The sequence below is a fragment of the Pyrus communis genome, chromosome 13 (genome assembly GCF_041283825.1).
Source record: "Pyrus communis isolate YQ-2024b chromosome 13, ASM4128382v1, whole genome shotgun sequence".
NCBI lineage: Eukaryota > Viridiplantae > Streptophyta > Magnoliopsida > Rosales > Rosaceae > Pyrus > Pyrus communis.
In genome coordinates this window covers 30,265,716-30,290,505 of record NC_142577.1, presented here as the reverse complement: position 1 = coordinate 30,290,505, position 24,790 = coordinate 30,265,716, and the positions used below count along the sequence as shown (strand labels likewise).

The 24,790-nt window shown below is 38.1% G+C and overlaps 5 protein-coding genes across 5 annotated transcripts; 3 read left to right on the top strand and 2 right to left on the bottom strand.

The window, feature by feature from the left end:
- Window positions 1-4,397: 4,397 nt before the first annotated feature.
- On the bottom strand, window positions 4,398-5,933 carry LOC137736400 (clathrin coat assembly protein AP180-like). The gene is made up of 2 exons (XM_088683477.1): window positions 4,751-5,933; window positions 4,398-4,639 (listed from the first exon to the last, which is right to left on the bottom strand). Exons 1-2 carry the CDS (start codon window positions 5,931-5,933, stop codon window positions 4,398-4,400), a joined length of 1,425 nt encoding a protein of 474 aa, XP_088539603.1.
- A 2,431-nt stretch (window positions 5,934-8,364) lies between these two features.
- LOC137737615 (protein POLLEN DEFECTIVE IN GUIDANCE 1) lies at window positions 8,365-12,645 on the top strand. The gene is made up of 11 exons (XM_068477151.2): window positions 8,365-9,273; window positions 9,350-9,501; window positions 9,595-9,698; window positions 9,918-10,006; window positions 10,159-10,232; window positions 10,438-10,588; window positions 10,674-10,841; window positions 11,388-11,485; window positions 11,590-11,712; window positions 11,835-11,903; window positions 12,157-12,645. Exons 1-11 carry the CDS (start codon window positions 8,667-8,669, stop codon window positions 12,361-12,363), a joined length of 1,842 nt encoding a protein of 613 aa, XP_068333252.1. The 5' UTR covers window positions 8,365-8,666; the 3' UTR covers window positions 12,364-12,645.
- A 1,545-nt stretch (window positions 12,646-14,190) lies between these two features.
- Window positions 14,191-16,322, top strand: LOC137736440 (protein RGF1 INDUCIBLE TRANSCRIPTION FACTOR 1). Its single transcript, XM_068475706.2, has 4 exons — window positions 14,191-14,390; window positions 14,792-15,061; window positions 15,330-15,488; window positions 15,598-16,322. The coding sequence occupies exons 1-4, from the start codon at window positions 14,388-14,390 to the stop codon at window positions 15,847-15,849; spliced, it is 684 nt and encodes a 227-aa protein (XP_068331807.2). The 5' UTR covers window positions 14,191-14,387; the 3' UTR covers window positions 15,850-16,322.
- Window positions 16,323-16,974: 652 nt separating this feature from the next.
- LOC137736399 (binding partner of ACD11 1) lies at window positions 16,975-19,281 on the top strand. Its single transcript, XM_068475675.2, has 6 exons — window positions 16,975-17,211; window positions 17,340-17,426; window positions 17,820-17,923; window positions 18,002-18,077; window positions 18,220-18,309; window positions 18,547-19,281. Exons 1-6 carry the CDS (start codon window positions 17,206-17,208, stop codon window positions 19,126-19,128), a joined length of 945 nt encoding a protein of 314 aa, XP_068331776.2. The 5' UTR covers window positions 16,975-17,205; the 3' UTR covers window positions 19,129-19,281.
- Window positions 19,282-19,510: 229 nt separating this feature from the next.
- On the bottom strand, window positions 19,511-23,363 carry SDS (Cyclin family protein). Its single transcript, XM_068475674.2, has 7 exons — window positions 22,195-23,363; window positions 21,845-22,012; window positions 20,859-21,025; window positions 20,607-20,735; window positions 20,296-20,476; window positions 20,128-20,172; window positions 19,511-19,995 (listed from the first exon to the last, which is right to left on the bottom strand). The coding sequence occupies exons 1-7, from the start codon at window positions 23,251-23,253 to the stop codon at window positions 19,966-19,968; spliced, it is 1,779 nt and encodes a 592-aa protein (XP_068331775.2). The 5' UTR covers window positions 23,254-23,363; the 3' UTR covers window positions 19,511-19,965.
- Window positions 23,364-24,790: the final 1,427 nt, after the last annotated feature.

Genomic DNA, 24,790 nt, shown 5'->3' with positions numbered 1-24,790 from the left:
CATTTTTGATCAAAAAAAGTGGGTTAACACTCATAAATTTTAGTCGGTTTTACAAATTCGTACATAAATCATCGTTCATACTATTTGTTCCCCCCTCATCGTGAAATTTTGGAAGTTAAGGTATGACTTTCCATTGAAATTCTTGAGGATGGAACCCCATTTGACAATGTTTTGGTCCTCACTATTGTATTTTTCACTTATTTTTTCAGTTTTCGGCTTAAATATTCTACTAAGTATACATTTGTTGCTCAATAAATCCAAAAACTGCTTCCAAACACATTATAAATTTTTCCTTCATGCTCGTGGAAAATATTTCGCAAAAATAAAAAATTTCATTTTTGACCAAAAAAACGTGGGTTAATACTCACGATTTTTTGTCAGTTTTACAAATTCGTAAATAAATCATCGTTCAATCTGTTTGTTTTCACCTTTGTCTCACCGTGAAATTTTGAAAATTAAGGTAAGACTTTCTGTTGAGATTCTTGAGGGTGGAACCTGTCACATCCCTGCCTGAGCGAGACCACTTCCCAGGCCCAACTCCACCATAGCATGATATTGTCCTCTTTGGGCCCCCAGCACACCCTCACGGTTTTGTTTCTAGGAACTCACACGAGAACTTCCCAGCCAGCATGCCTTGATTTCAGTCGTGGTGTGTCAGTACCCCATTTGACAATGTTTTGGTTATCACTATTGTATTTTTCACTTATCTTTTAAGTTTTCGTCTTAAATATTCTACTAAGTATACATTTGTTGCTCAATAAATCATAAACCCACTTCCAAACACCTTATAAAGTTTTCCTCAATGCCCATGGAAAATATTTCACAAAAATAAAAATTTGCATTTTTGACAAAAAAAATGTGTGTTAACACTCACGACTTTTAGTCGGTTTTGCAAATTCGTACATAAATCACTGTTCAATCTATTTATTTTTAGCTTCGCCTCAATGTGAAGTTTTGAAAATTAAGGTGAGACTTTCCATTGAGATTCTTGAGGGTGGAACCCCATTTGACAATGTTTTGGTCCTCACTATTGTATTTTTCACATATTTTTTTAGTTTTCGGCTTAAATATTCTTCTAAGTATACATTTGTTGCTCAATAAATCATAAAACCGCTTCCAAACACGTTATAAAGTTTTCCTTAATGCTCGTGGAAAATATTTCGCAAGAATAAAAATTTGCATTTTTTACCAAAAAAAACGTGGGTGTTCACGATTTTTAGTCGGTTTTACAAATTCGTACATAAGTCATCGTTCAATCTATTTGTTTTCACCTTCGCCTCCTTGTAAAAATTTTGAAAATTAAGGTGAGACTTTCCGTTGAGATTCTTGAGGGTGGAACTCCATTTGACAATGTTTTGGTGCTCACTATTGTGTTTTTCACTTATTTTTTCAGTTTTCGGCTTAAATATTCTACTAAGTATACATTTGTTGCTCAATAAATCATAAAACTGCTTCCAAACATGTTATAAAGTTTTCCTTAATGCTCACGAAAAATATTTCGCAAAAATAAAAATTTGCATTTTTGACCAAAAATAATTGGGTTAACACTCGCGATTTTTAGTTGGTTTTGCAAGTTCATACATAAATCATCGTTCAATCCATTTGTTTTCACCTTTGTCTCACTGTGAAATTTTGAAAATTAAGGTAAGACTTTCCGTTGAGATTCTTGAGGGTGGAACTCCATTTGACAATGTTTTGGTCCTCACTATTGTATTTTTCACTTATTTTTTAAGTTTTCAGCTTAAATATTCTACTAAGTATACATTTGTTGCTCAATAAATCATAAAACCGCTTCCAAACACCTTATAAAGTTTTCCTTAATGCTCGCGGAAAATATTTCGCAAAAATAAAAAATTTCATTTTTGACCAAAAGAACGTGGGTTTAACTCACGACCCTATTTTTCACATATTTTCTTGGTTTTCGATTTAAATATTATACTAAGTATACATTTATTGCTCAAAATGTAAAACTGCTTCCAAATGCCTTATAAAGCTTTCCTAAAAGCTCACGGAAAATATTTCGTGAAAATAAAAAATTCACATTTTCACCAAAAAAGGGGGTTAGCACTCACGGTTTTTAGTTGGTTTTGCAAATTTGTAAATAAATCATAGTTCAATGTAATTATTTCACCTTTGTCATATCCCGGCCCGGGGCGGATCACTTCCCGGGCCCGCTCCACCACCGTAGCACGATATTGTCCGCTTTGGGCTTACCATTCCCTCACGGTTTTGTTTTTGGGAACTCACGAGCAACTTCCCAGTGGGTCACCCATCATGGGATTACTCTAGCCCTTTCTCGCTTAACTTCGGAGTTCCTACGGAACCCGAAGCCAGTGAGCTCCTAAAAGGCCTCGTGCTAGGTAGGGATGGGAATATACATTTAAGGATCACTCCCCTGGGCGATGTTGGATATCACAATCGTGCTAGGTAGGGATGAGAATATACATTTAAGGATCACTCCCCTGGACGATGTGGGATGTCACAACCTTCGCCTCACTGTGAAATTTTGAAAATTAAAGTTAGACTTTTGTTGATATTCTAGAGGATGCAACCCCATTTTAGCAATGTTTTGAGCCTCACAACTGTGTTTTTTGACTTATTTTCTTAGTTTTCATGTTAAATATTATATTAAATATACATTTATTGCTCAAAAAGCTGTAAAAACGCTTCCTAATACCTTATAAAGTTTTCCTTAGAGCTTAAGGAAAATATTTTACAAAAATAAAAAATTATATTTTTCACCGAAAAGCGTGGGTTAGCAGCCCATTTGAAAATTCTATCAAAATTTGTTTCTGTATTTGTTGAACACTTACTTGAATATCGAGATGGAGTCTTATTTATTTTGAGATATTGGAGCAAACTGACTGTTAGCATAATAGGTGCCTTAAAAAACAAAACACAGGGTCAATAAAATGGGATGATTAGGAATCTATTTCCTGGTTAGGAAGTCCTTGGCATATCAAACGGGTTGATTCTAACATAGAAGTGGTGGATCTAAGTTCACCAAGTAAACTCTTTAATAGGACAAGTATGTGCAAGTTTAATTCATCATGCATGCCCTAGGATGAGCTTTGGTAGAAGTTTTTATATTTTAGTAACTCATCGTATTTGTTTACTAGGGTCCAACATACAACATATCAAAATTGAAGAAAATCATGGAGTGAGATGTAAATGACAGTCTTGAATTTTCGATGTTTCCATATGGTTCTACAATGAAATCTTGTTCATATGCAATCAGCTCCTACGCGACAAAACTCTCCAATGCTATATTGCCTCGTCCAAGTTCACTGCAATAGTATTATTTATTCGTAGTTTGTATGAAACCTTCTGAAAATGGGCAAATTTCTTTGGAGCTGGAGAGAACAATAACCACCATTTGAGAGAAAGGTATTTGGGCTTTGAGATTGAATACTTGGTTTTCCATAATTAGCTCTACCGCTTTTTTGTCAGAAATAAAATCTGACGACAATGAAGACGAACACGGAGTGGTCATGGCATTTCAAATGCATTGGGAATGAGTGGTTTCGGCAATGAAAGCATGGAAATATTTAGTTGAATTTTAGTGACTTTTGTAAAAAGTTTAAAAGCTATGAGTTTCTCAGACTCAATGTTTCTCTTTGACCTACTAGCTAGGAATAAATAGGAATTACATTGAATACCACACACGTAAAACCTGAAATCCGTTTGGGAATATCAGCATGATTGCATACATCTTGTTTGCCACCTTCGGGAAGCTTCAAAGAAAGAGCAAGTGCAAGATTCAAGATCATTGCCTGATCGGTGCGGGCGTTAGACTAATTCATCTTCGATATCCTCTCTTCTCTTCTCTCTCGAGATAAATGTATTCATAGACAAAAGGATAGACAAGTATTGAGCATGCTTTGCAATATTTTGTTCCTACTAAAGGTGTCCAACCACCGTATATGTTAGAAGCAGTAAGTACATACTTGATTCGAACATCCCAAAGAATTTTCCAATGGATTATAATTAGGAAGTAAAATGGAAAAGGACTCTCGCCGGATCCTTTTCCGTTGGATCTTAAGGATTCTGTGATCATGACCGTTCATCATACATCGTGCCGTCAGAAATCATTTCAAAATTTAAATTTTAAAATTAAATATAAATAGTAACTAACGAAAATTGACCGCATGATGTACGATGAACAGTTACGATCACGGATACCTAAAAAAAGTATCGGGCGACGATCGTTTTCCAAGTAAAACCATTATAAGATACAAGCGTGCTAAATCACACCAAAAAATGTGGGCCAATATAAAAAAATCAAATAAATATTCAATGTACGTAATTCCCGCAGATTTCTTTTCCTTTTTCTAAGTTGAAAGGCTAATTTATTCCATATTTCACGTGGTGAGCTTTTTATTCAGCTAAATTTGAGCTCACCAAACGTTATAGTCCCCATGGTAATTTGGCCTGATGACTGGCTGCTGGAATGGATTTAGAGCATTGGGGTTGTATATTTGCATCTGCCATGAAATGTTTTGTTGAGTTTGAGCAGCTGGAGACTTGTTAATGGAAGCTTCAAGCAGGCTCTCCCAGCTCTCGTTGTCGATATCATCTTCGAAATCAATCAACGGCTTTTCCTCGTCAAACTGAATCAACGGCTTCTCCTTGTCGAAATCTTCTATTTCGAACTGAATCAACGGCTTCTCCTTGTCGAAATCTTCTATTTCGAACTGAATCAACGGCTTCTCCTCGTCCAACTGAATTAACAGCTTCTCCTTGTCGTAACTTTCTCTCTCGAACCGAATCAACGGCTTCTCCCATTTTGTACTGACAAGGATATGATCCTTTTGTGACAGAAATACTCTGTCTCCAATATCGTCCTCTGTCAAAGTGGTGGAACTTGAAAACTCCACAAAAGATGACGGCACTGATGCCGAAGAAGTTGGCGAAGTTGGTGTCGATGAGGACTCCGTCAACTGCCACATACCATTGAGGAATTTCTCGAGAGCATGAATTTGTATTTGTGGGATTTGATCAATAAAGGGATACTCGTACCCTCCGTAGAATCCCATGGCTTTACACCACTCGTAGAATTCAGAGAGTTGGTTTGCTTGGACGGCTGCCTTTTTGTAAATGCTGAAAGCCGAGATGCAACTACTGTATGGCATTTGAAACAAACTGTCCAGAACCGTGACGATTTCATGGCGGAAGATTGTGTAGTACATGAAGCTTTCTCTCATGATGTGTTTCATAGTGAGTTGGACGAGAAAGGCTTTGGCTGCTGGTCCTGTGGGACGGCAGTCCATGACAAGGTCAATGAGGGTTTGCAGGTGCGGCAACACTTCAAGCATTCGGCCTACTTCCGTCATTCTATTCGATAAGCTCTCAAGTTGCGGCTCTTCTTCTTCTCCTTCTTCTTTGTACTCTTCGTCTTGTTTGCGATATTGATATTCTTCATATTGTTGTTGATCTTGCTGGTCATACGCTGGCTTGCTATCCAACCAAAAGCAATGAAGTGCTTCATCGAGGAGGCGAGCGTATGATCTAATAAAGGCTGTGTAATCTTTGGAAGCCGAGGAAGAATCATCGCGGAAGTGACACTGATTGAGAGACATCAAACCGTTGGATCGCGTCCAAAGGAGCTCAGAACGGAAGTTGCTGTCTTCAGGCACCGAACGGAGTAGGCGGTGGAGGAGAATTAGACACTTAAGCGCAACCCGCCAGCAGCGAGTCTTGACAAAGCGGCGATTGAAGCTGAGTGAAAAATCTCTCAACGAAGATGGGGAGACGGAGAATATTTTCAAGAGTTCCTGAATGTACCTTTCAGGCAACGGCAAGTCATCAGGAGCCGTTGCTTTTATAATGATGAGCTCGACATTGCAAAACCCTCCAACCGTGGCAATCTTGGCATAGCTCACGGAGCTGTGCTCTCTTAGAGCACTGAAAACTTGCCGAAATCGCCGCTGCATGTCGAGAGAGGAAAACCAGAGGAAGAGGGTTTTTCGTGTTTGAACTCGAGGAAGAGAAAGAAAGTAGGACAATATTAATATAGCGAGATGAAGTCGCAGTTTGTTACAGAAGTTGCTTTCCTGGTTCTGTGTATACAATGACGATGTTGTCTTTGGTTCAATCGACGCTGAAACTACAAAGTTTATACGGAAATTAATTAAACTTGTTTAGTAAGCTTCTTAAAGGAGGCCAGCTGCTAGCTCATGCCAATCCACAGGCGGCGAATGAATGAGATAACAACAAAATAAGTTTCTTAATTTCATCTTCGTTCGATTAGTTAACTGCGAAAAATTCTTCGAAAGAGAACTTAGACATCATTCAGAGTTAGGAACTTGTATTTTTCCGTTCGTCTTAGACAGTAAGCCAGAGTTAACAATGTTAATTACTGATTAAATATCATATCTGAAGCATGTTTATAGACTATAGTTATCGATACGATTTATGTCTACAGTTTTTCAAACAAATGTAAAATATCTGATGAAATGTGAGGTCTACAAGGGCTAAAACAACGTAAGATATGAAGGCCGGCTTAACTGGTCATGTATAAATATTCTTCCTTAAAAATTTAGAGAGTATTTTGTGTTTGGTTTTCCAAGTTGGATACGTATTTCTTTTGAAGGAAACGATCGGATTTGCCGAGGTTCACGAGGATACGTTGGATTAGCCATCAAGACTCAAGATTACTTGAATTTCGAAGGGATTGAGGACTTAATCTGTTCTACTTCGCGTAGCTTGTTGGATGGAGTTGGTGTTTAATGGCAGGCCTGGCAAATGGGTCGTATTTGTCATGTTCGCTTCGTTTTCGTGTCATACTCGTTACATTAACATGTCTTGTTATGTCAACTCTTGTATCTTTATGGTTCTTAACAGGTGATCCGATAAAGACCCTATTTATTAATGAGTCGTGTTGTTTCGTGTTTGTAAGAAAATGCGAGCCCTATTTAATGGTCTATAACTCGCTGTATTCAGCCAAATTTACCATGAGAAAAAGGCAACGCAATAGCTGAGGCAATTGACAAAATGCTTGTGCTTCTGCACAAAGGCAAGACTTTCTAAGTCGTAATTCAGTTATTCAGTCCATGAAAGCGTAGCTTATCAATTCTTTAGATTTTTGGAATTTGAAATTAGAGATGTCAGAAAAGTTATCACAAAGATAGCTTGTGGCAACCAAGTGTTAATAGGGACGTTGCTTTTCTTAAAAAAGGGCAAGGTGGGAAAAACATTTCTCTTTTAAAAAAGAGAAGAGGGAGGGGGGGGGGGGGTGTGGAATTTTGGGGCGGAGGCAACATTCCTTTACAATAGGTAGCCAAAACAGAAATTCATCGCGCGCGCAAGACAAATCTTGATGCGAAAAACTTTTCTTTTAAAAAAGAGAGGGGGGGGTGGAATTTTGGGGTGGAGGCAACATTCCTTTACAATAGGTAGCCAAAACAAAAACCCATTGCGCGCGCAAGACAAATCTTGATGCCTCACTGAAGCGGGGTACGAGCCGACAGTACGATGCCAAAGCACGAAGTCTGTTGTCGAATACAACACAATTACCACTCATACACCGTCACATTAGCTAAACTCAACACTGCCCAACGAAAAACACGTTTCAACTAGTCCAATAAAGGGATGCGTCTTGAGTGCAAATACACTGACGGTTGGGTATAAGTCACGCGCTTCAGCGCCATCCATTTTTGAGGTTAGTTGATTCGACAGGTGAGTTGTTACACACTCTTTAGCGGATTTCGACTTTCATAATCACCGTCTCCTAAGGGTACAAGTGTGCATGCACGAGGTTTTACTTACGGTAACATGGAAATTGCACTAGATTTTCTCTTCCATTAGGCATCAAAAAATTTAAAGGTAAAGAAAAATAAGCCTTTCTTTTATTTCCAACGTTATGATATTGCATCTCCTGCCAAGTTGACTAGGCAAATGAGAAAAAAAAAAAAAAAAAAAAAGAGGTCAACTAAGCAAAAATGTCTTAAATTATACGCATCGTTATGTGAAAGAATTAAGTTACATGTCAATATGTGTTTTATTTGAGGCACCACTATTTTTGCGTCACCATTTGATGTATGTCACTTCATGTACTTTCAAATAATTGTAAAGCTACCCTTGCTTCATGAACTAATTAACTTGTGATCTTTTAATTTAGGGTAAATACCAGAGAGTTTTAACGAAAAACCCACGGTACTGTTCACTTTAACGAAAAATTACATTTTTACACTAAAAAGTCAAACATGATACTATTCACTTTATTCTAGCGTAATAACTAGTTGTTAGGAAAAAAAAATAGATGAAGATTAAACTCATATTAAAATGTAAAAATATTATTGTTTTATGCTATTATGATAAAACATCACATGCCTCTTTTATCACCATTTAGCTATCACCATTGTCAATTCATTTGTCATTTAAATGAAAAACTAATAATTAAACAATATTTGTTAAGCATAGAATGTTTTATGCCGAATAATAATACGATTAAGTACTATTCCCAATCATCGAAAACAAAAAATTTATGGTCGAATATGGTAAATAGTGTCACAAGACGCCAGACGCAATCACATTGTACGAACAGCCAAGAACCAGCGGGGCAGGCAGGTTGCAGAATTTACGTGGCGGAGCCCACGGCAGCGCAGCGCCTCCTAATTCCTCATTCCTAAATCCAGACACTGTCTTCTTCTCTCTCTCACTCTCTCATGGCGTTGAGATCCAACGGTCGAAATCTGTCCTTCGAGATTCTGAGCAGAAACAGTTCCCTCGACGACCAACATGATCACGCAATCTTCCACCGATCCAACTCAGATCCCGCTCAATCCGATCAATCCACCAACTCCAAGTTCGCCCGGAGAAAACGCAAGAAGAAGAAGAAGACACCGGCCACCGCCCACGCCTCCATACCCGAAAGCCCCACCGCCATCTACGGCGTTGTTTCCAACTCCTTCGATGTCATTTCCGAAACCACAAACAGAGAAACCGGCGATGTTCACGGCAACGGATTGGAATTCAATTACAGCGTCCAGACCGTGCTGTTGCCCGTCACAACGGAGGTCGTCGATCCCGAGTTCCAGGGTTTGCACGGGACCGCCGAGTTGAGGCAGAGGACTGTCATTGGGAGCGGCGGGGGAGTTGTGGAAGAGACTGAAACGGCGTCGTCTCGCATTGAAAGCCAGGCCAAGGAGGAGAGTGCGGCGGAGGGGGGTTCGGCGAGTAAGCAGAGGAGCGAGCTCAGTGGGAACGTGATCCCGAAATTGCAGACCGCTGAGTCATTGGATTGGAAGCGGCTCATGGCCGAAGATCCAAATCGTGAGGGTCCTTTTGCTTCTCTCGTGCAGTTTTTGTTTTCAATGGCTCAAATTTTGAATTTTTCTTCTTCTCTCAGATTTGTTTTCAGTGGACAAGTCGCCAGTGCAGTACTTCATGGAAGAGATGTCGAATGGCAATGCGTTGCGGAGCACAACCACCCTTGGCAATGAGAAGGAACGAGAGAGAGTTTACGACACGATATTTCGCTTGCCATGGCGATGTGAATTGGTAATCTTTTAGCTGCAGCTATGATTTATTGTTCCTTGAGAAAATGTGTATAGAAGTAAAACTGTGTCTTAACTGTGACCATTTTTGCTGCAGCTTATAGATGTTGGCTTTTTCGTGTGTTTTGATTCGTTTCTGTCACTGTTGACTATCATGCCAACAAGAATTTTGATGACTGTTTGGAGGACTATACAGTCAAGGTTAGATTTTCTCTTCACTTGCCCCTTCTGGGTTTGTCTCATAATTTCGTAAAGTTTGGTTCTTTCATTCATACCGGCTGAGTCATTCGGGTGCTTTGAAGTTTGTACCAGTGTAGTGTAATTTCTGTTATCATGCTGCTTTTGTTTTTGTGTGAAATTTTGTTAAACCGTAATGAATGCGAAGATATTTACAACGTAACCTAACCATACCTGTGGCAGGCAGTTTAAGAGGCCATCTGCAGCAGAGCTGTCTGATTTTGGGTGTTTTACTATAATGGCTTGTGGAGTCACTCTCTTGGAGCAAACAGGTGAGTAAGAAGATGATGGAGTTATTCTTTCATGTAGTAATGTCTTATTCAACCAGTTTGTGGATATTTTTATAGCCTGATGACTGGGTCCATTGATTAGAGCAAGAGTTGGATGTAGTATATTGATTGTACTATTTATTTGCTTCCGTCAGATATCAGCTTAATATACCACATGATCCGTGGTCAAGGAACAATCAAATTATATGTGGTGTACAATGTGTTGGAGGTAATTATGTTATTGATCATATGATTTTAGTTTTGACACCAGTTGCATTTATGTTTTTCAATTTCCTCTTCAGAACATAAATGTAGTTCATCTTTCTGAAAGGCAAAAAGGCTGAGGCGAAACACAATATCACTGTAATATATATATATCTTAGAACCATAGTTGTTGTCAGCAGTGTCTAAGTTGCTTTCTTTGTACTTTGCAGATATTTGATAAACTATGCCAAAGTTTTAACCCAGATGTATTGCAAACTCTATTTAACTCAGCAGATGGACTTGCAAGCTGTCCACCAGAAAACATGAGATTCTGGGTTTGGAGATTCATTTGCGACCAAGCTTTAGCTGTGGCTGCCACAAATATCCTTTGGAAAGATCATTTTCTTCATAGATTTTTTACCCCACTTTTCATGCATAACCTACAGAGTTCCTTAACCGTATGTACTTATTCATGCATTTATCTTATTAGCTCAGGCGATTACTTTGTCAACCTGCATAGTTGCTCACAATAATGCCTTGTGGGCTTTGCTGGTGTCCAATAATTTTTCTGAGATAAAAAGCAATGTGTTTAAGCGATATAGCAAGGACAACATTCATAGTCTGGTATACTTCGGTGAGTTATCTTTCTGTTATTTTACGGTCTATATGGATGACATTCCTGTTTTCTGTTGCATTTTTGCATTTTCAATAGTTTACAAAAACACAAACTTTTAGTCTTACCCACTGCAAAACGTTTTAAGTTTTCTGGCCGAAAATAAAATTACCACCTTCTCTGACATTGCTGTTTTCTGATGCATTCCTTCTAAGACACTGATAGTATGGTAAGGCTGTTTAACATTTGCTGCACCGTATCCATATTCAACTACCAAAATATAGATCATATTGTGGGTATAAAAAATGCAACATTTTGGTTATATATTGTCAATTTGTCACAGACCTATTCTATTGCATAGACTAGACAAAATCTTGGAAGCTTTTACCTCAGTTGCTTATGGTTTGTTGCACAGAACAATTAGGTCTGTTGCCGATATTGTGTGATGATTACAGAAAAAAGATGCAGGCATAAATCTTAATGTCATATTTGTTTTCTAGTTTCTCTTGGGCTTAATCTTTTCATTTGATCTGAAATTTTGTTTTATTTTTGGTTTCTTGCAACCAGATTCAGTAGAGAGATTCCACATTTCAGCATTCGTCTTATTTGTTTTAGCTCAAAACATTCTTGAGGCTGAAGGTCCCTGGTTCGAAAGTTTCCTTTCTGTAAGTTGACCTTAACATTTGACGAGAAACTGTTCTTTATAAAAGAGAAAATTTTGTTGCGCAGCAAACATTTTGATCACTGTTTTTACATCTGTTTACTGCAGAATGCTCTCATAGTATACGTCTGTGAGATGATTATCGATATCGTAAAGCACTCATTCATTGCTAAGTTCAATGACATTAAGCCTATTGCTTACTCGGAGTTTCTTGAAGACCTATGCAAGCAGGTATTATTTTCTCCCAAGTTGCGGGTGACTTTTTTTAAAGGAGTGTAGGTCAGTTGTTATGGGATGTTTAGTATGTTTAGATGGTTATATAGAAATCTGACCCTCTGTTTTCTTCTCGTCAGACTTTAAATATACAATCAGAGGGTTCAAAGAAAAATCTTACGTTCATTCCTCTGGCACCAGCTTGTGTGGTAAGCCACTCGTTTTTACTTATCTTGATGTTGATTTTCACGGTTTGAAGTCATCCCCACTTTTCATGGTAGAGACAAAAAAAAAATTCATGCGTAGAAAAGTTCGCTTATTGCCCGGCTACAAGAATTAGGGTTCTGATATGAGATTTGAGCTGTGTTGAAAATGGAATGTTCAATTTTGAGTGCGAATAATGTTTTATCAATATCGATGATTATGAGATAATCCTGAACGGTATTGTCATCTTTGTTGTAGGTCATCCGAGTGCTTACTCCCGTATATGCTGCTCACCTTCCCTACAGTCCCCTTCCGTGGAAACTATTTTGGACTCTCGTCCTTTTCGCGATGACGTATGTCATGCTGACAAGCCTGAAGGTGTTGATAGGCATGGGCCTCCAGAAACATGCCAGTTGGTACGTCAATAGGTGCAAAAGGAGGAAACACCATCTTCATTATGATTGATCGTAAAGAAGGGAAGTCTTTTGCTTTTCACATATCAGTATTATTCTGTCAATTCCGCTCAAGGAACCCCAACGAACAAGTTGAAGATCGGGGTTCCTGTCGAATTCTGCGCATTAGACCATCCGAGGGCTGCAAACGAAGATGGGGTTCGGCTAGAACATCACGTAGCCTATGTAGTCTAATTATGCATGGTTATTACCATCCAATTTTGTTACAAAACAAAGGTTTAATGTAAGATATCGTGAAACCAACAATAATCTCCGCTATTTCGGAGCACTTCAATTCTTCTGTCAAGCATACTTTTGTGGAGCGTATCAAATGTTTGACCTATCATAATTATAATCATTATTTTTGAAGACCTATGGACGAGCCTTACCAGCACACTTACACCTTAACCAACCCTTGGAAAGATTATTATGTGCCGACGCCGTACAAGGTAGTACCGTAGTAGACTCATGAGCGGGTGTGTAAAAGGTGAGGTTGGCTTGGACCAAATTCAGGAGTTATATTTTAAAAAACGAGGGTCGGACGGCTGACGTGATTCAATTGTTCCAATCCAAATTTTCTTCAATCTTGGGCCCTTGTTAACATTTAGTTTTAGCCAAAGATAGAAATTACTAAATACGAGTCTTAACAGTTGATGCGATTTTAATAAATTTAAGAATTTTCATTATGATTTGAGGATTGGACGATTGATGTGATTTTAATAAATTTTCATCTTTATCCGTCTAAATATATTTCTTTTGTTAACTGAGATACGATAGAGATGAAAAATTATTGGAGACGGATAACCGTGGCAAACTGAAAATCTATATGAATATTGTGTATAATACTATAATGTAGGAGTAAATTTTGGAATTCTCTTTAAAGTTTAGTGAGGCTGCGACATTTTTTGTTCTTTTGACTTACTCTCTTAAAACATCTGACTAGAAAGAGATATATTGACCAAAGAAGAGAGACTTTCACACTATTACAGTTCTTCATTTTTTTTTTGTTATCAAATTAAATAAATTAAACAGAAATATATGATAAAAATGAATGTGCAAGAGGTTAAATAAAGTGTGTATTTATTATTATTTTTAAATAGAAAATGATTGAATACATTTAATTTCGTAACAAATTCCATTTGGGTTTTAACCAAAAGGTTTATCCAGAGACCCGCTTCTTTCCAAAGTAAAAAATTGTAACGATTTCCATTTGCGTTAACAAAACGCGGCAGTATTAATTTTTTGTCATTGATTTTTTTCAATTCATTCAATCCGACGGCCGAAAATTAAGAGAAGTGTATGAGAAGGAAAAATGAAAACTATTCTTATAAAATTAAAACAAAATTAATGCTTCATGAAAAAATGAGAAAAAAGATAAAAAATAATTTAAAACTTGGCTGATTCCAGTTCCTCCCACTTCAAAATTTTAATTTAATTAACTGATTTTATCGTACATTGTATTTGTAGTAGTAGCAAATAAGACATGAGTCCAAGTCAGAGAAGCAGCAAAAAGCTCAAACAATTATTAATAATAATAATAAAAAACAAATGGAAAATAAAAAGAGACAAAACGGCTCCGAAAATCTCGCTTATTTCGGCGGGAAAGGACGTAAAGCTTCTTGGGACTGATCACTAGGGTTTTGCGTAACATGGCCACCGTACGAAAATCCCACTGATCTAATTATTTTATCAATCAATTACGTGCAATAATTAATAATAATTTCTCAAAATTACAACCGTCGGATTCCATTTAAGTTTGATCCGACGGAAATAAAGCATTTAGCTTCCCGCGGAGTGTTTTATTTTTTTTATTTTCTATTTTCTCAATAATTAAGTGGGAAATTGGACACAGGTCTTTGCCTGCCTGCCTGGATAAAAAGAGTTCCCATTTTTTCTTCCTCTCTTGCTTACAACCCTTGTGGAGGTGGACCTTTTTGCAATTTTTGCAAAATTTTCATGTTTTTCTTACTCAAATTTTCAAGTGTCGACTCCTGCAGTAGCAGAAAATTCAATTTCAGTCCATAACTATTCGAAGAAATGGTAAGAATTTGAGTTCTTTCAATGTCTTTTACTATGATCATTGTTATTTTCAAATCGATTGTATCAAGTTATTGGATTCCAATTAGTATACATAAACTTCATCAAATTTATGATCTTTGGTTGTGGGTTTTGTGAATTTGTGAATTTGATTGAATGGTTTTTTGAGTTCGAAGGCTAAGCAATCAAAGTTTTGATCAAATTTATGAATTTTGGGTTTAATTCGATGCAAAGCAAAGAACCTTACCAGGGCTTGACATGCCGCGAATCTTGCGGGTTTTGTGGATTCGATTGAATAATTTTTGAGTGTGGAATGGTGATGAAGTTTTGATGAATTTGTTTTTGCTACATGCTTGTTGAAAGGTTTGTTCTTAGTTGTGGAAGTTGGATGGGATTGTTTGTAGGTAGGCTGCAAGGTTTGCATAAATAAAAACAGAAGAGATCATTGGCTTAACACCCTTTTGCTTAGCAAATTCTTCGGTTCCTGCGGTGTTCATCAACACCTTCGGAAAAACGAGAAGAATGTGTTCTGCATAGACTGCAGCCTCCGCCTCTGCAGGCATTGTATGACATTTCATTGCCTTCACAAAAAGCTTCAGATCTGCAAATACGTTTATCATGATGTCGTTCGCCTTCAAGAAATTCAGAAGCATCTTGACTGCTCCAAAATTCAGGTTTGCTTCCCCACTCTCTTTCTTCAATTATACAACTCTTAGCAATAATATGTGATTTTCATGTGTACTTTTATTGTTGTTCGAAGCTCCGTGCTTTTTCGATCGTAACATCAATCGCAGATTTGGTTATTTATTGTTGACAAGTTCATAACATAAACCCTAGCATTGGGCTTTTTCTTTGGCATATTTTTGGTTACCTATGAAATTACATGTTACAGTTGAATTGAATGTTTATCATCTCAAACAGTGACAGCATGATTCTTAACAGACATATAAAATCAATGGCGAGAAAGCTGTGCATCTAAATTCTCGTCCTCAATCCAAAGACGCGAAACCATCAACAAAAGCAAAGTTTGGTGCTTCCTGTGAAGCTTGTGGGAGATATCTACAGGACATGCCAAATCACTACTGCTCCATCGCATGCAAGGTAATTGTTGTTGCTTGTCAGTTCCAAATTTTCGACTCCATTGTGGTATTTCGCACTCACATCGCCTGTAAGGGATCACGAAACATTTGCTTGCTATTCAAATTTTCAGGTATCGATAGTTTCAGTGAAGCCGAAAGACCACCAAAGTCACAAATTCATCACCGTTGCAATGCGCGAATACGCTGAATTTTCGCCAAAAGGTAACTACAATTCGGAAACAAATATGAGTGAAATGGAATCATCGTCTATCTCGTTAGCTGAGTCATCTGAGGGGATGAATGCTTGGGTGTGTCCAGCATTGAAGCCGAGGAGGCTTTTGCACAAGAGGAAAGGCATTCCTCGCAGAGCTCCTCTCTGCTGATGCCTAAACAAGATCAAGGATATTTTTGCTCTTTTTTTCTTTCCTAGGGATTCGACGTGAAAAAATGGAGTGCCGTCTGTTAACTACCTACTTCTTCTTCCTTTTTTCTTCTAAATTTTTCGTTATATCTAAAGCATTAATAAAACCATAAAACCACAGCTAGTATTTTCTAATGTAAGTTTTTTAATTTGTACAGCATAAAGAGATGATATATATATATATATATATATATATATCTTGAGAGATTTGTTGGGATTTACTGTACTTTTCATATTTCTCAAGACAAGATTAGAACTTGTAAATGTTGATGGGAATGTTCTTGCTTTGCTGTTTTCTTCTTTCTATCTTTTTGGCAATGGCAACCAAAACTAGAGAATTTACATGAAACAGGAATACCAAGTTAGCAGTGTATCAACTAATCACATGATGTGTGAGAAATATAAAACACGTAACGTCGTGTTATTGGTTCAAAATGTCACGCCACCATAGGTGTAAATAAGTAGTTTTGAAATTGATAGGTTTGTGATGGATTCGTTGTGCATTATGGCAACAATCTTTAGTTTATGTCTTGTTTGTTATGGATTGTGGCAGACAGAAAGAGTTGCAATAGAAATGGTTTTTGGAGCTGCAATATATATATATATATATATATATATATATATATATATATATATATATCGTATTGTAATTGTATGCATGTCGCACATGGATGATGGATCACCAACTTTTTCTTATGTTTTGTTTGTTTGGCAACTGCCACCCTTGTTTGATAAAAGTAGAATCAATCACATGAGTATATGTTTATGCGGCTTGCTGATGTGAAAAGCAGTTTTGTACGTTGCTTTTGTTGAAAAGCGCTTTTGGATTTTAGCTTCCACATCAGATATGAAAATGGTTTGTACAAACGACATGATTATTTTGATTCACACTAGAGGAGGAAGGATAAGAATTTAAACTGGGGACGTCGAGGATTAAGAAGAAAGACCCTAAACTCAGGAAAAATTCTGTCAGATTGAAACGGCTTTTACACTAAATAAGATTAACGTGGAGTTAGATACAACCATAATTTAATAATTTTGAAATTAAAAAAAAAAAAAAAAAAACCTAAACTCTCACAAATTAAACGCGTAAAATAAAGGAAAAGGAGTTGGCGTCGCCGAATTGGAGCTCCAACTGAAAACGAGTTGGCAACTCACTGCCCCAAATCAACACCCAACAGCGATTCCGAGCTTGCCGCTGTTAACAAAAAAAGAAATTAACCAAAAATTAAAATATATATAAATTAAGAGAAAAAAGGAACGAAAATACTCCAACAAAGGGACGTCCTGCATTTCCTCTCAAACAAAATCTACCCAAATGTCGGTGAGTTTTTTTTTTTCCCTTATAAATCTTCAATTTTGAGATAATTTCTTTAATTTTTAGATTGCCCTTAATGCTTTCTGTATTTTCAGTTTCCCCTAAAATTATTGCGTTGAGAGTTTTCTGTGCAGACTCCGGCGGAACCTGCAAATGAGGGGATTGAAGCACTTCCCCAGTCAACAGCTCCCACACAAATCTCCTCAACCAAACCTTCAGACGTGAGAAAATACTACTACTTCTTCTGTATTAGCATTCGTCGCGAAATCCGTGGTTATTAGCCGTTAGCTCGTTTGAAGTCCTTTTAAAATGACTAAAAACGCGAAAGTGTTTTTGAAACCAATCATTCTCAGTAAAAATGCAAGTATTTTTGGAATCTAAAAACACTTCCGCCAAAAGCGCTTTTAGTCATTTTAAAAGTAAATTTCGAAACAAGCTCCAATTTTGTAACCAAAAAACGGATGTGTTTCTCTTGTGGAGCCGATTTCAATTCCCGCTTCATGCTCCATGCAGCTTAGATTGGTTTAAAGTAAAATATGGGTTCGTTAAAGAACGTAGAATATTGCTTATAGTGCATTGTTTTTGGACTGATTGAATGTGCATTCCATATGCAGATAAAAACAGTTCAAGTTAGCAACATCTCGCAAGCCATTACTGACAGGGATATCAAGGAGTTCTGTTCATTTTCTGGAGATATTCAATATGTTGAAATGCAACGGTACACATTTTTTACTTATATCGGTCACAGTTATAGTACATTCGCGATTCTGAAGATTTCGGTGTTATATTTTTGCAGGGAAACGGAAAATACACAGCTCGCCTACGTTACCTTCAAGGAATCGCAAGGGGCAGATACAGCAGTTCTTCTGTCGGTATGTTCACTGCTAATCCAAGATTGTTAACCGCATCGAGCTCATTTGCGGTCATGAGTTGCTTGTTCACGTATATGTTAGCTGAGCCTAATGCAGAAGGCATTTTTTCACTACCAAGTGTGTTGTTTTTCTTTTAATTCAGGGAGCTACCGTAGCTGATCTTGCTGTCACCATTAGACCCGCCAAGGATTACAAGCTGCCTCCTGAAGCTATTCCGCTCCCATCAAGCCCGGTAAATACTATGGCTTGCATCCATTTTTGTGTTATATATCTTTCAACCAGTTAATCTTGCGGAGCGTAAATTTGGGGGTAAACTTTTCAGTCCTGTTGTCTTTCGAGAGTAGAACATAAAATTGGAGGCCGTATGAAGATTTGATCATTACTTAATAGTCTTATGTGCCTAAAACTTCTTGTGTGTACGCGCTTCAAATGAGTGGCGTTTCTTACTATAACGTATTCACCTTTGAAGGAGAAAAAGCTGGTTGCTGCTAGTTCTGCTGTAAAGAAGGCAGAAGATGTGGCCAGCGCTATGCTCGCCAAGGGATACACCTTAGGAAAGGATGCCATTAACAAGGCGAAGGAGTTTGACGAGAGGCATAAGTTGACATCAAATGCCTCTGCCACAGTTGTTTCGATTAACCAGAAGATGGGGCTGACGGAGAAGCTAAGTGCCGGAACAGCTGTTGTAAGCGAAAAGGTGAAAGAAATGGATCAAAGGTTCATGGTATCCGAAAAGACAAAGTCTGCCTTTGCTGTTGCTGAGCAGAAGGCAAGCAGCGCGGGATCTGCTATCATGAGCAACCCTTATGTATTGACCGGGGCTTCTTGGGTTTCAAACGCACTCAGCGCAGTTGCAAAGGTGGCTGATGATGTGGGCATGATGACCAACGAGAAGGTGGAGAGGGCCGAGGAGGAAAAGAAGGAGATCATGGACAGGCAGAGGACAGAGATCATCACTGACTTTGCCCAGACCCATCTCGACGAGTCTTCTGCTCCCAAGCCTTCTCTTCCGGTCAGTTCTCCCGATGACATGAAGGCTGGAGTTAAATGACTGGTGTGTACAGATGAAGTATTTTTCGGTTTTCCCTGTATCTATGGTTTCATACAAGGATTCTGTTGTAAAGTAAAAAAACCTTGTTCAGTAGGAATGTACTAGCGTTGATATGATAAATCTGCAAAGTTTGACGTAGGAGATTTAAGTGAATTCGGAAAGGCAGAAAGTTTAAGCAACTGGTGTCATGAAATCGAAGAAAGCAAGGCCAGTATTTTGGAAATGCCGATAAACCGCCTGATGTTAGCTTCTACGGAGTGCGCTTTGAAGAAGAGATATATCAACGCTAATAATAATAAGCCAGCAAAAGAACCGGTCCTTCTCTAACAAGGATGCACATGGTGCAGAGATTTCGAAAAACAGAATTATCAACCCGACCATATAAACCTTCAAACTTTACGCAGATGTTCAAGCATTAGAGCTAGAGGTATCAATAATTCAATCCTTAGCAGAGCATCCACTAGATTTATGTATGCTAGAAAACCTAATACATTTTCTCTAAACAAAAACAAAAAGTTGAGAACCCAAGCATGAAAAGCGGTTTCGTTTTCCTGAATATTTTCATGGTAAGTAATGACAAGCTTTTCAAGCAGAAGGTCTTACAGTTTACGTGTGGTCCTTCGCAACAATTTAGAAGGTACAATTTCAGTTATTTTTATGGAGTGATTACAAGTTGCCGCAGTGTCGTGTTGATTGACAAAACAATCAGATTCGTTTTACCTCTTGATCAGGCTTTAGAAGGCTCAGCTCGATCTACCTTCCGTCTATGTCTTTAGATGAGTAGGAAATCAGAAACAGAAAGGTGATGTACATGTTCCTTTACCTGCTAGGATGCTCTCATACATACTTTAACAACCACTCTAGGCTCTGTCAAATGTAGCACATTGGCAGCTACGTTAATATACAATGATTATATGAAATTGCAATTGAAACTCTTAGGAACTTAAATGGAGAAATGAAAATGCGATTGAAATTCATGATATCAGAATTCATCCATACCTCTATGCATTCGTGTAGATCATCACCTTCTGTTCTCACATGAGTCTGCAAAACCATGAGATCGCGTCAATGAGTAATTGAGAACTGGATGTGTTCTTCACGATAACAGAACCCCGTCGCTCTACATTATAGTCTAATGTAGTTTGAAAGAAAAATTCTGGCAATTACCTCTATTACTCGTTGGCGGGACACATCACGATTGCCTTCTAAAGAAGCCAGGATGACAAGAGCAGCTGCAACAGTTGAAGGCCAGTAACGAAGTTGGCCGTGGTCCTGCATCTGCAGCACTGCCAGGTACTTGGCCCTCTTCTCCACCTGTCCATCAGCTCTAGCAGCTTTCAAATAGAACCTGCGTTATCCAGATTAAACTCTGGCAATTTAGTTCAAGGGATAAAGATATCAAGATTGCAAGGGAAACTGTGTATGCATCATGTCTAATATAGTAGCATTTGGGAGTAAAGGGGGAGGGTGGGAGTTACCATAAGAAGTTATAGATGGTGGGGAGAAAACACTGGAAGCTGAGGACCTCCTGAACTAGCCATTCCATTGCCACCACTTCACATCTGCTGTACATATTGCTTCCTACGTAGAACTTCTTCTTCCGCACGCTGAAAACGGCCATCAGAAAGGTATAATTAGAACGAAAGCGTGACGCATCTTGCTTCGTTATGTCTCAAATTTATTTGAAATACCAAACAGAATAGACGGATATGAAAAGTATAAATCTGAACCAGTTGTAGGGCTGGTTTTCTTCAATTCTTGCAGCCAGTGTGAGGCAGGCTATTCCAGCAGTCTGAAGGGTCCTTTTGTTCTTGAAATATCCTTTGCTTAAGAATCTGTCAAGAAGGCTTACTCCTAAAAACTTCGTCTCCGCCTGTAGCTCCGTTTCAGTAGACCGCTGCTTGTTGGCAAAACCAATCAAAAGCACATTAACAACAGATAATGACAGATTATAAGCAACACAAATTGACAATTAACTACTAAATCACGATTTTTTATTCTTAAATAGCCACCCATTACTAATTAGAAATTAAATGCCAACTAATTAATCATGATTAAGCATTAAAACGTGTGAAATTCCTTTATAAGCGGAAAATCGTGAGCGTACATATAGGAGAAATTTTTCAGTGTGACGGGCACACGAAATGATACATTACGCGTTACTATACAAATGATGAGATATGTATGTTAAAAAAAAATCTTGTCCAACAAGCAACAAACTCTAGGTGCCCCCAATAACTATTACAAGTGCTCCAACAAGCAACAAACTCTAGGTGCCCCCAATAACTATTACAAGTGCACGTGCAACTACTGCGTGGTAAGTGCGTGCAACGTGAAAGGAATGTAATTAATATGTCCAAAATTTCTTGTTGTAAATTAATTGTATCGAATTTACGTAAAAGCATATTTCACAAAGATGTATAATCTCATGCACCCTGAATATTCGCTAATATGTTGTATCACATGCTTTGGCCAATAGGAGAACAGAAAAAACCGTGATAAAGTACATGTTTGATTCATCAATGACGTGGCATGAAATCATTGGATGTTAAATTAGTTGTTGGAATCGTGAATGTAGAAAGTGCGTTCTACAGTAACGGCATATTCTCCGGAAATAAACCAGAACTAATTACGGCTATTAATTGAACTTCGATCGGAGAAGGAAACAAAAACGGCGATTATTTTGTGAAACGAGGTTTTCGGTAAAGCGATTCACCTCGATGATCCAACGGACCATTTGCCGCCGTTGATGGAGGATAACATCGCCGCACTCCGTCGTGGAAGAGTAGTCCTCCGTGTAGTCTCGCAAATACACTTGCATCCTCTCTCTTTTCCTCAGCAGCTGATAGCTCTCTTCGTCCTCCTCGTCTTCGAACCCAAGAAACTAAAATGATAATTATTAATATAATAAAATATGAAATATATTAAAATCTTTGCAAAAAATGATAATTATTAATATAATAAAATATGAAATATAATAAAATGTGTAATTCTGTTTGGCTGGCGAGAAAGTGCAGGAAAGCAAGGGAAAATTGAACTAGTAAGCCTGGACTTGAGGAAACTTACTGTCGATTGATCTTTACACACTTCGTTAACGCGGGAAGCATCATCGAGACATGAAGCAGTGCTCGATCTCGAAAATCCTTCTCTGTATTGGAGGAGCAAGGTGAAAGTAAGTGAAGGAGTTGAATCTTCATCCGAACGCTCTGAGAATTCGCTTCCAGAATCGAAGAAAATAGACGGCGTGTACTCTGAGAGATTGAGATCGGAATGCACGTCGAAAATATCCGATTGGAGCTCCGAGAACGTCTGACTGGAAGAGTACTCTGAAACGTCGTCGTAAGAGAATTGCTCCTTACAAGCGAGGTCAGAGTCGATTGGAAAGCTCTCCGGCCTCTGATCAATTGTCGACTCAGAGTTTGAAACGATGAAATTCTCGGCGAAGTAGTTTCCCGAAATTGCAGGAAAATCAAATTCCGGTGCTCCACCATCATTGGCCGTTTTCTCTGCTAGTTTGACTTCAGAGCACAATTCGACGCCAGAATTGAATGAAGTGACTTCGTTTTCCTTCAATCCAAGCGAAACATTATCGCATTCGGAAATCTCCGATCTAGTAACGGCTTCAGAGCCTTCATTTCCTCCAATTTCCTTCTTCAGCTTCAAATTTCCCTCTGCGAAGCCTCCAAAACCAGCTCCGGAATTAGACTCCACGCACGAGGATTCAGAAACCTCAGGTTCGCCGTCTTTCTTCACCGCCTTTCCTCCACAATACGATCTCGTAGTTCTCTGATAAGGTGCGTCGCGGTACTTCTCAGCTCCGGAGCCTTCAGTTTCATCGAACTGCCTCTTCCTCAAAGCAGACCTCGCCTCGGTCTCAGATCCGACGGAAACTCTGCTCGACTCGCACGAAACTTCACCGCCGAAGTAGAAACACGAGGTCGAGTTCACAGAGAAACCAGAGAAACCGGAGGTCTCGTTGCGAGCATTGTGCTTCAGAGGCGAGTAAAGAACCGGAGAGATCTGAGGTCGCTTCCGGCGAGGGAGTACTGACCGGAGCTTCTTCCTCGCCTCCAGGTACGGCGCCGCTTGGAGGTTCTGCATCGCTCGGATTGATTTGCACTTCATTTTTTCGAATTAGTTTTGAAATTAGAATTTGTGAATTTGAAGAGATTGTGTGCGTGTGTGTGTGTGTGTGAGGGCTGTTTGGTTGGTTTCAGTGTGAAAGTGAGAAACGGAGATGGAAGAGAGAAAAGGAAGGGAGTCAGTTTTAAGAAGGCGGTTATGGAAGTTGGAGGCGATAGGTCCTTTTTGGTCTTTTCATGGTCCCACTACTCATGTCAATACTCCGTGAATCCGTACATTGAGCGATTAGAGGAGGTCCTATTTGGTCTTTTCGTATTTGCATTGCGCGCTCCATTTACGTCAATGTTGGGCTTAATGTGGTATATGGGCCGTCCACTTCAGAGTTAATTATACCAAAGGCCCAATATTAACTTTTAACATCTTTTCCGTGGAAGGCCCAGTAGAGTTTGATTCGTGTTCATTACTTTTGGTTTAAAGGCCCAATAATAAAAATCAATAACAAATACTTTAGGGACCCAATAAATGGTAGAATCAAATTCAAAGGTCTTGCAAAAATTTTCTTAACTTCCTCGAAAAATATTTCCTAAAACTTAATTTCAATTTTTTCACAAAATTTGTGAGTTATAACCCATGTTTTCAACTCGATTTTGGGAATAAGCCAAAATTCGAGTCATTCTCGTCGCATCACATGTTTCCTAAATTTAATTTAGGACATTCTGAAGATTTTCGGCATATAAAAAAAATATTTAGGGAAACATTATTAGTTCATATTATTATTTCTACTTTTCAACTTTAAAAATCAATAAAAATAACTTTTGGGACTCGATAAATGGTAGAATCACATCCAAAGGTCTTGCAAAATTTTCCTTAGCTCCCGCACAAAATATTTTGTAAAAGTAAAATTCCAATTTTTTTTCACAAAAATAGTGGGTTATAACCCACGTTTTGAACTCGATTTTGGGAAGTTGTACGGGATTAATTAAGCCCAAATTCGAGTCATACTCATCGCGTCACATGTTTCCTAAAATTAAAAATAGACATTTCGAAGATATTAGGCATATAAAAAAATATTTAGGGGCACACTATTAGTCCATGTTATTGTTGCTACTTTTCACCTTTAAAAATCAAGAAAAGTGCTTCCGGGACTTAACAAATGGTACAATCACATTCAAAGGTCTTGCAAAAAATTTCCTAAGCTCCCATGCAAAATGTTTTTTAAAACTAAAATTTCATTTTTTTTTTCACAAAATTTGTGTGTTATATATAACCCATGTTTTCAACTTTATTTTGAAATTTTTTACAAGATTAATTATAAGCCAAAATTCGAGTCATTCTCGTTGCGTCACATGTTTCCTAAAAATAGTTTTCGGACCTAATAAATGGTAGGATCACATCCAAAGATCTTGCAAAAATTTTCTTAGCTCCCACGCAAAATATTTCTTACAACTTGAATTTTTTTTCATTTAAAATTGTGAGTTATAACCCACCTTTTCAAATCAAATTTGGAAATTTAATGAGATTAATCATAAACCAAAATTCAAGTCATTTTCCCACACCACATGTTTCTTAAAATTAATTT

Coding starts and splice junctions, on each gene's coding strand:
- LOC137737615 (XM_068477151.2), top strand. CDS start 8,667: ATGGCGTTGAGATCCAACGGTCGAAATCTGTCCTTCGAGATTCTGAGC. Junction 9,502..9,594: donor TGCCATGGCGATGTGAATTG/GTAATCTTTTAG, acceptor TTTTTGCTGCAG/CTTATAGATGTTGGCTTTTT. Junction 11,904..12,156: donor CTCTGGCACCAGCTTGTGTG/GTAAGCCACTCG, acceptor TCTTTGTTGTAG/GTCATCCGAGTGCTTACTCC.
- LOC137736440 (XM_068475706.2), top strand. Junction 15,062..15,329: donor TTGACTGCTCCAAAATTCAG/GTTTGCTTCCCC, acceptor GATTCTTAACAG/ACATATAAAATCAATGGCGA. Junction 15,489..15,597: donor ACTGCTCCATCGCATGCAAG/GTAATTGTTGTT, acceptor TCAAATTTTCAG/GTATCGATAGTTTCAGTGAA.
- LOC137736400 (XM_088683477.1), bottom strand. CDS start 5,933: ATGCAGCGGCGATTTCGGCAAGTTTTCAGTGCTCTAAGAGAGCACAGC. Junction 4,640..4,750: donor GATTCGGTTCGAGAGAGAAA/GTTACGACAAGG, acceptor TCGAAATAGAAG/ATTTCGACAAGGAGAAGCCG.
- SDS (XM_068475674.2), bottom strand. CDS start 23,253: ATGAAGTGCAAATCAATCCGAGCGATGCAGAACCTCCAAGCGGCGCCG. Junction 21,026..21,844: donor TGGTCCGTTGGATCATCGAG/GTGAATCGCTTT, acceptor GCCAACAAGCAG/CGGTCTACTGAAACGGAGCT. Junction 19,996..20,127: donor ATCTACACGAATGCATAGAG/GTATGGATGAAT, acceptor TACATTTGACAG/AGCCTAGAGTGGTTGTTAAA.
- LOC137736399 (XM_068475675.2), top strand. Junction 18,078..18,219: donor ATACAGCAGTTCTTCTGTCG/GTATGTTCACTG, acceptor CTTTTAATTCAG/GGAGCTACCGTAGCTGATCT. Junction 18,310..18,546: donor TTCCGCTCCCATCAAGCCCG/GTAAATACTATG, acceptor TCACCTTTGAAG/GAGAAAAAGCTGGTTGCTGC.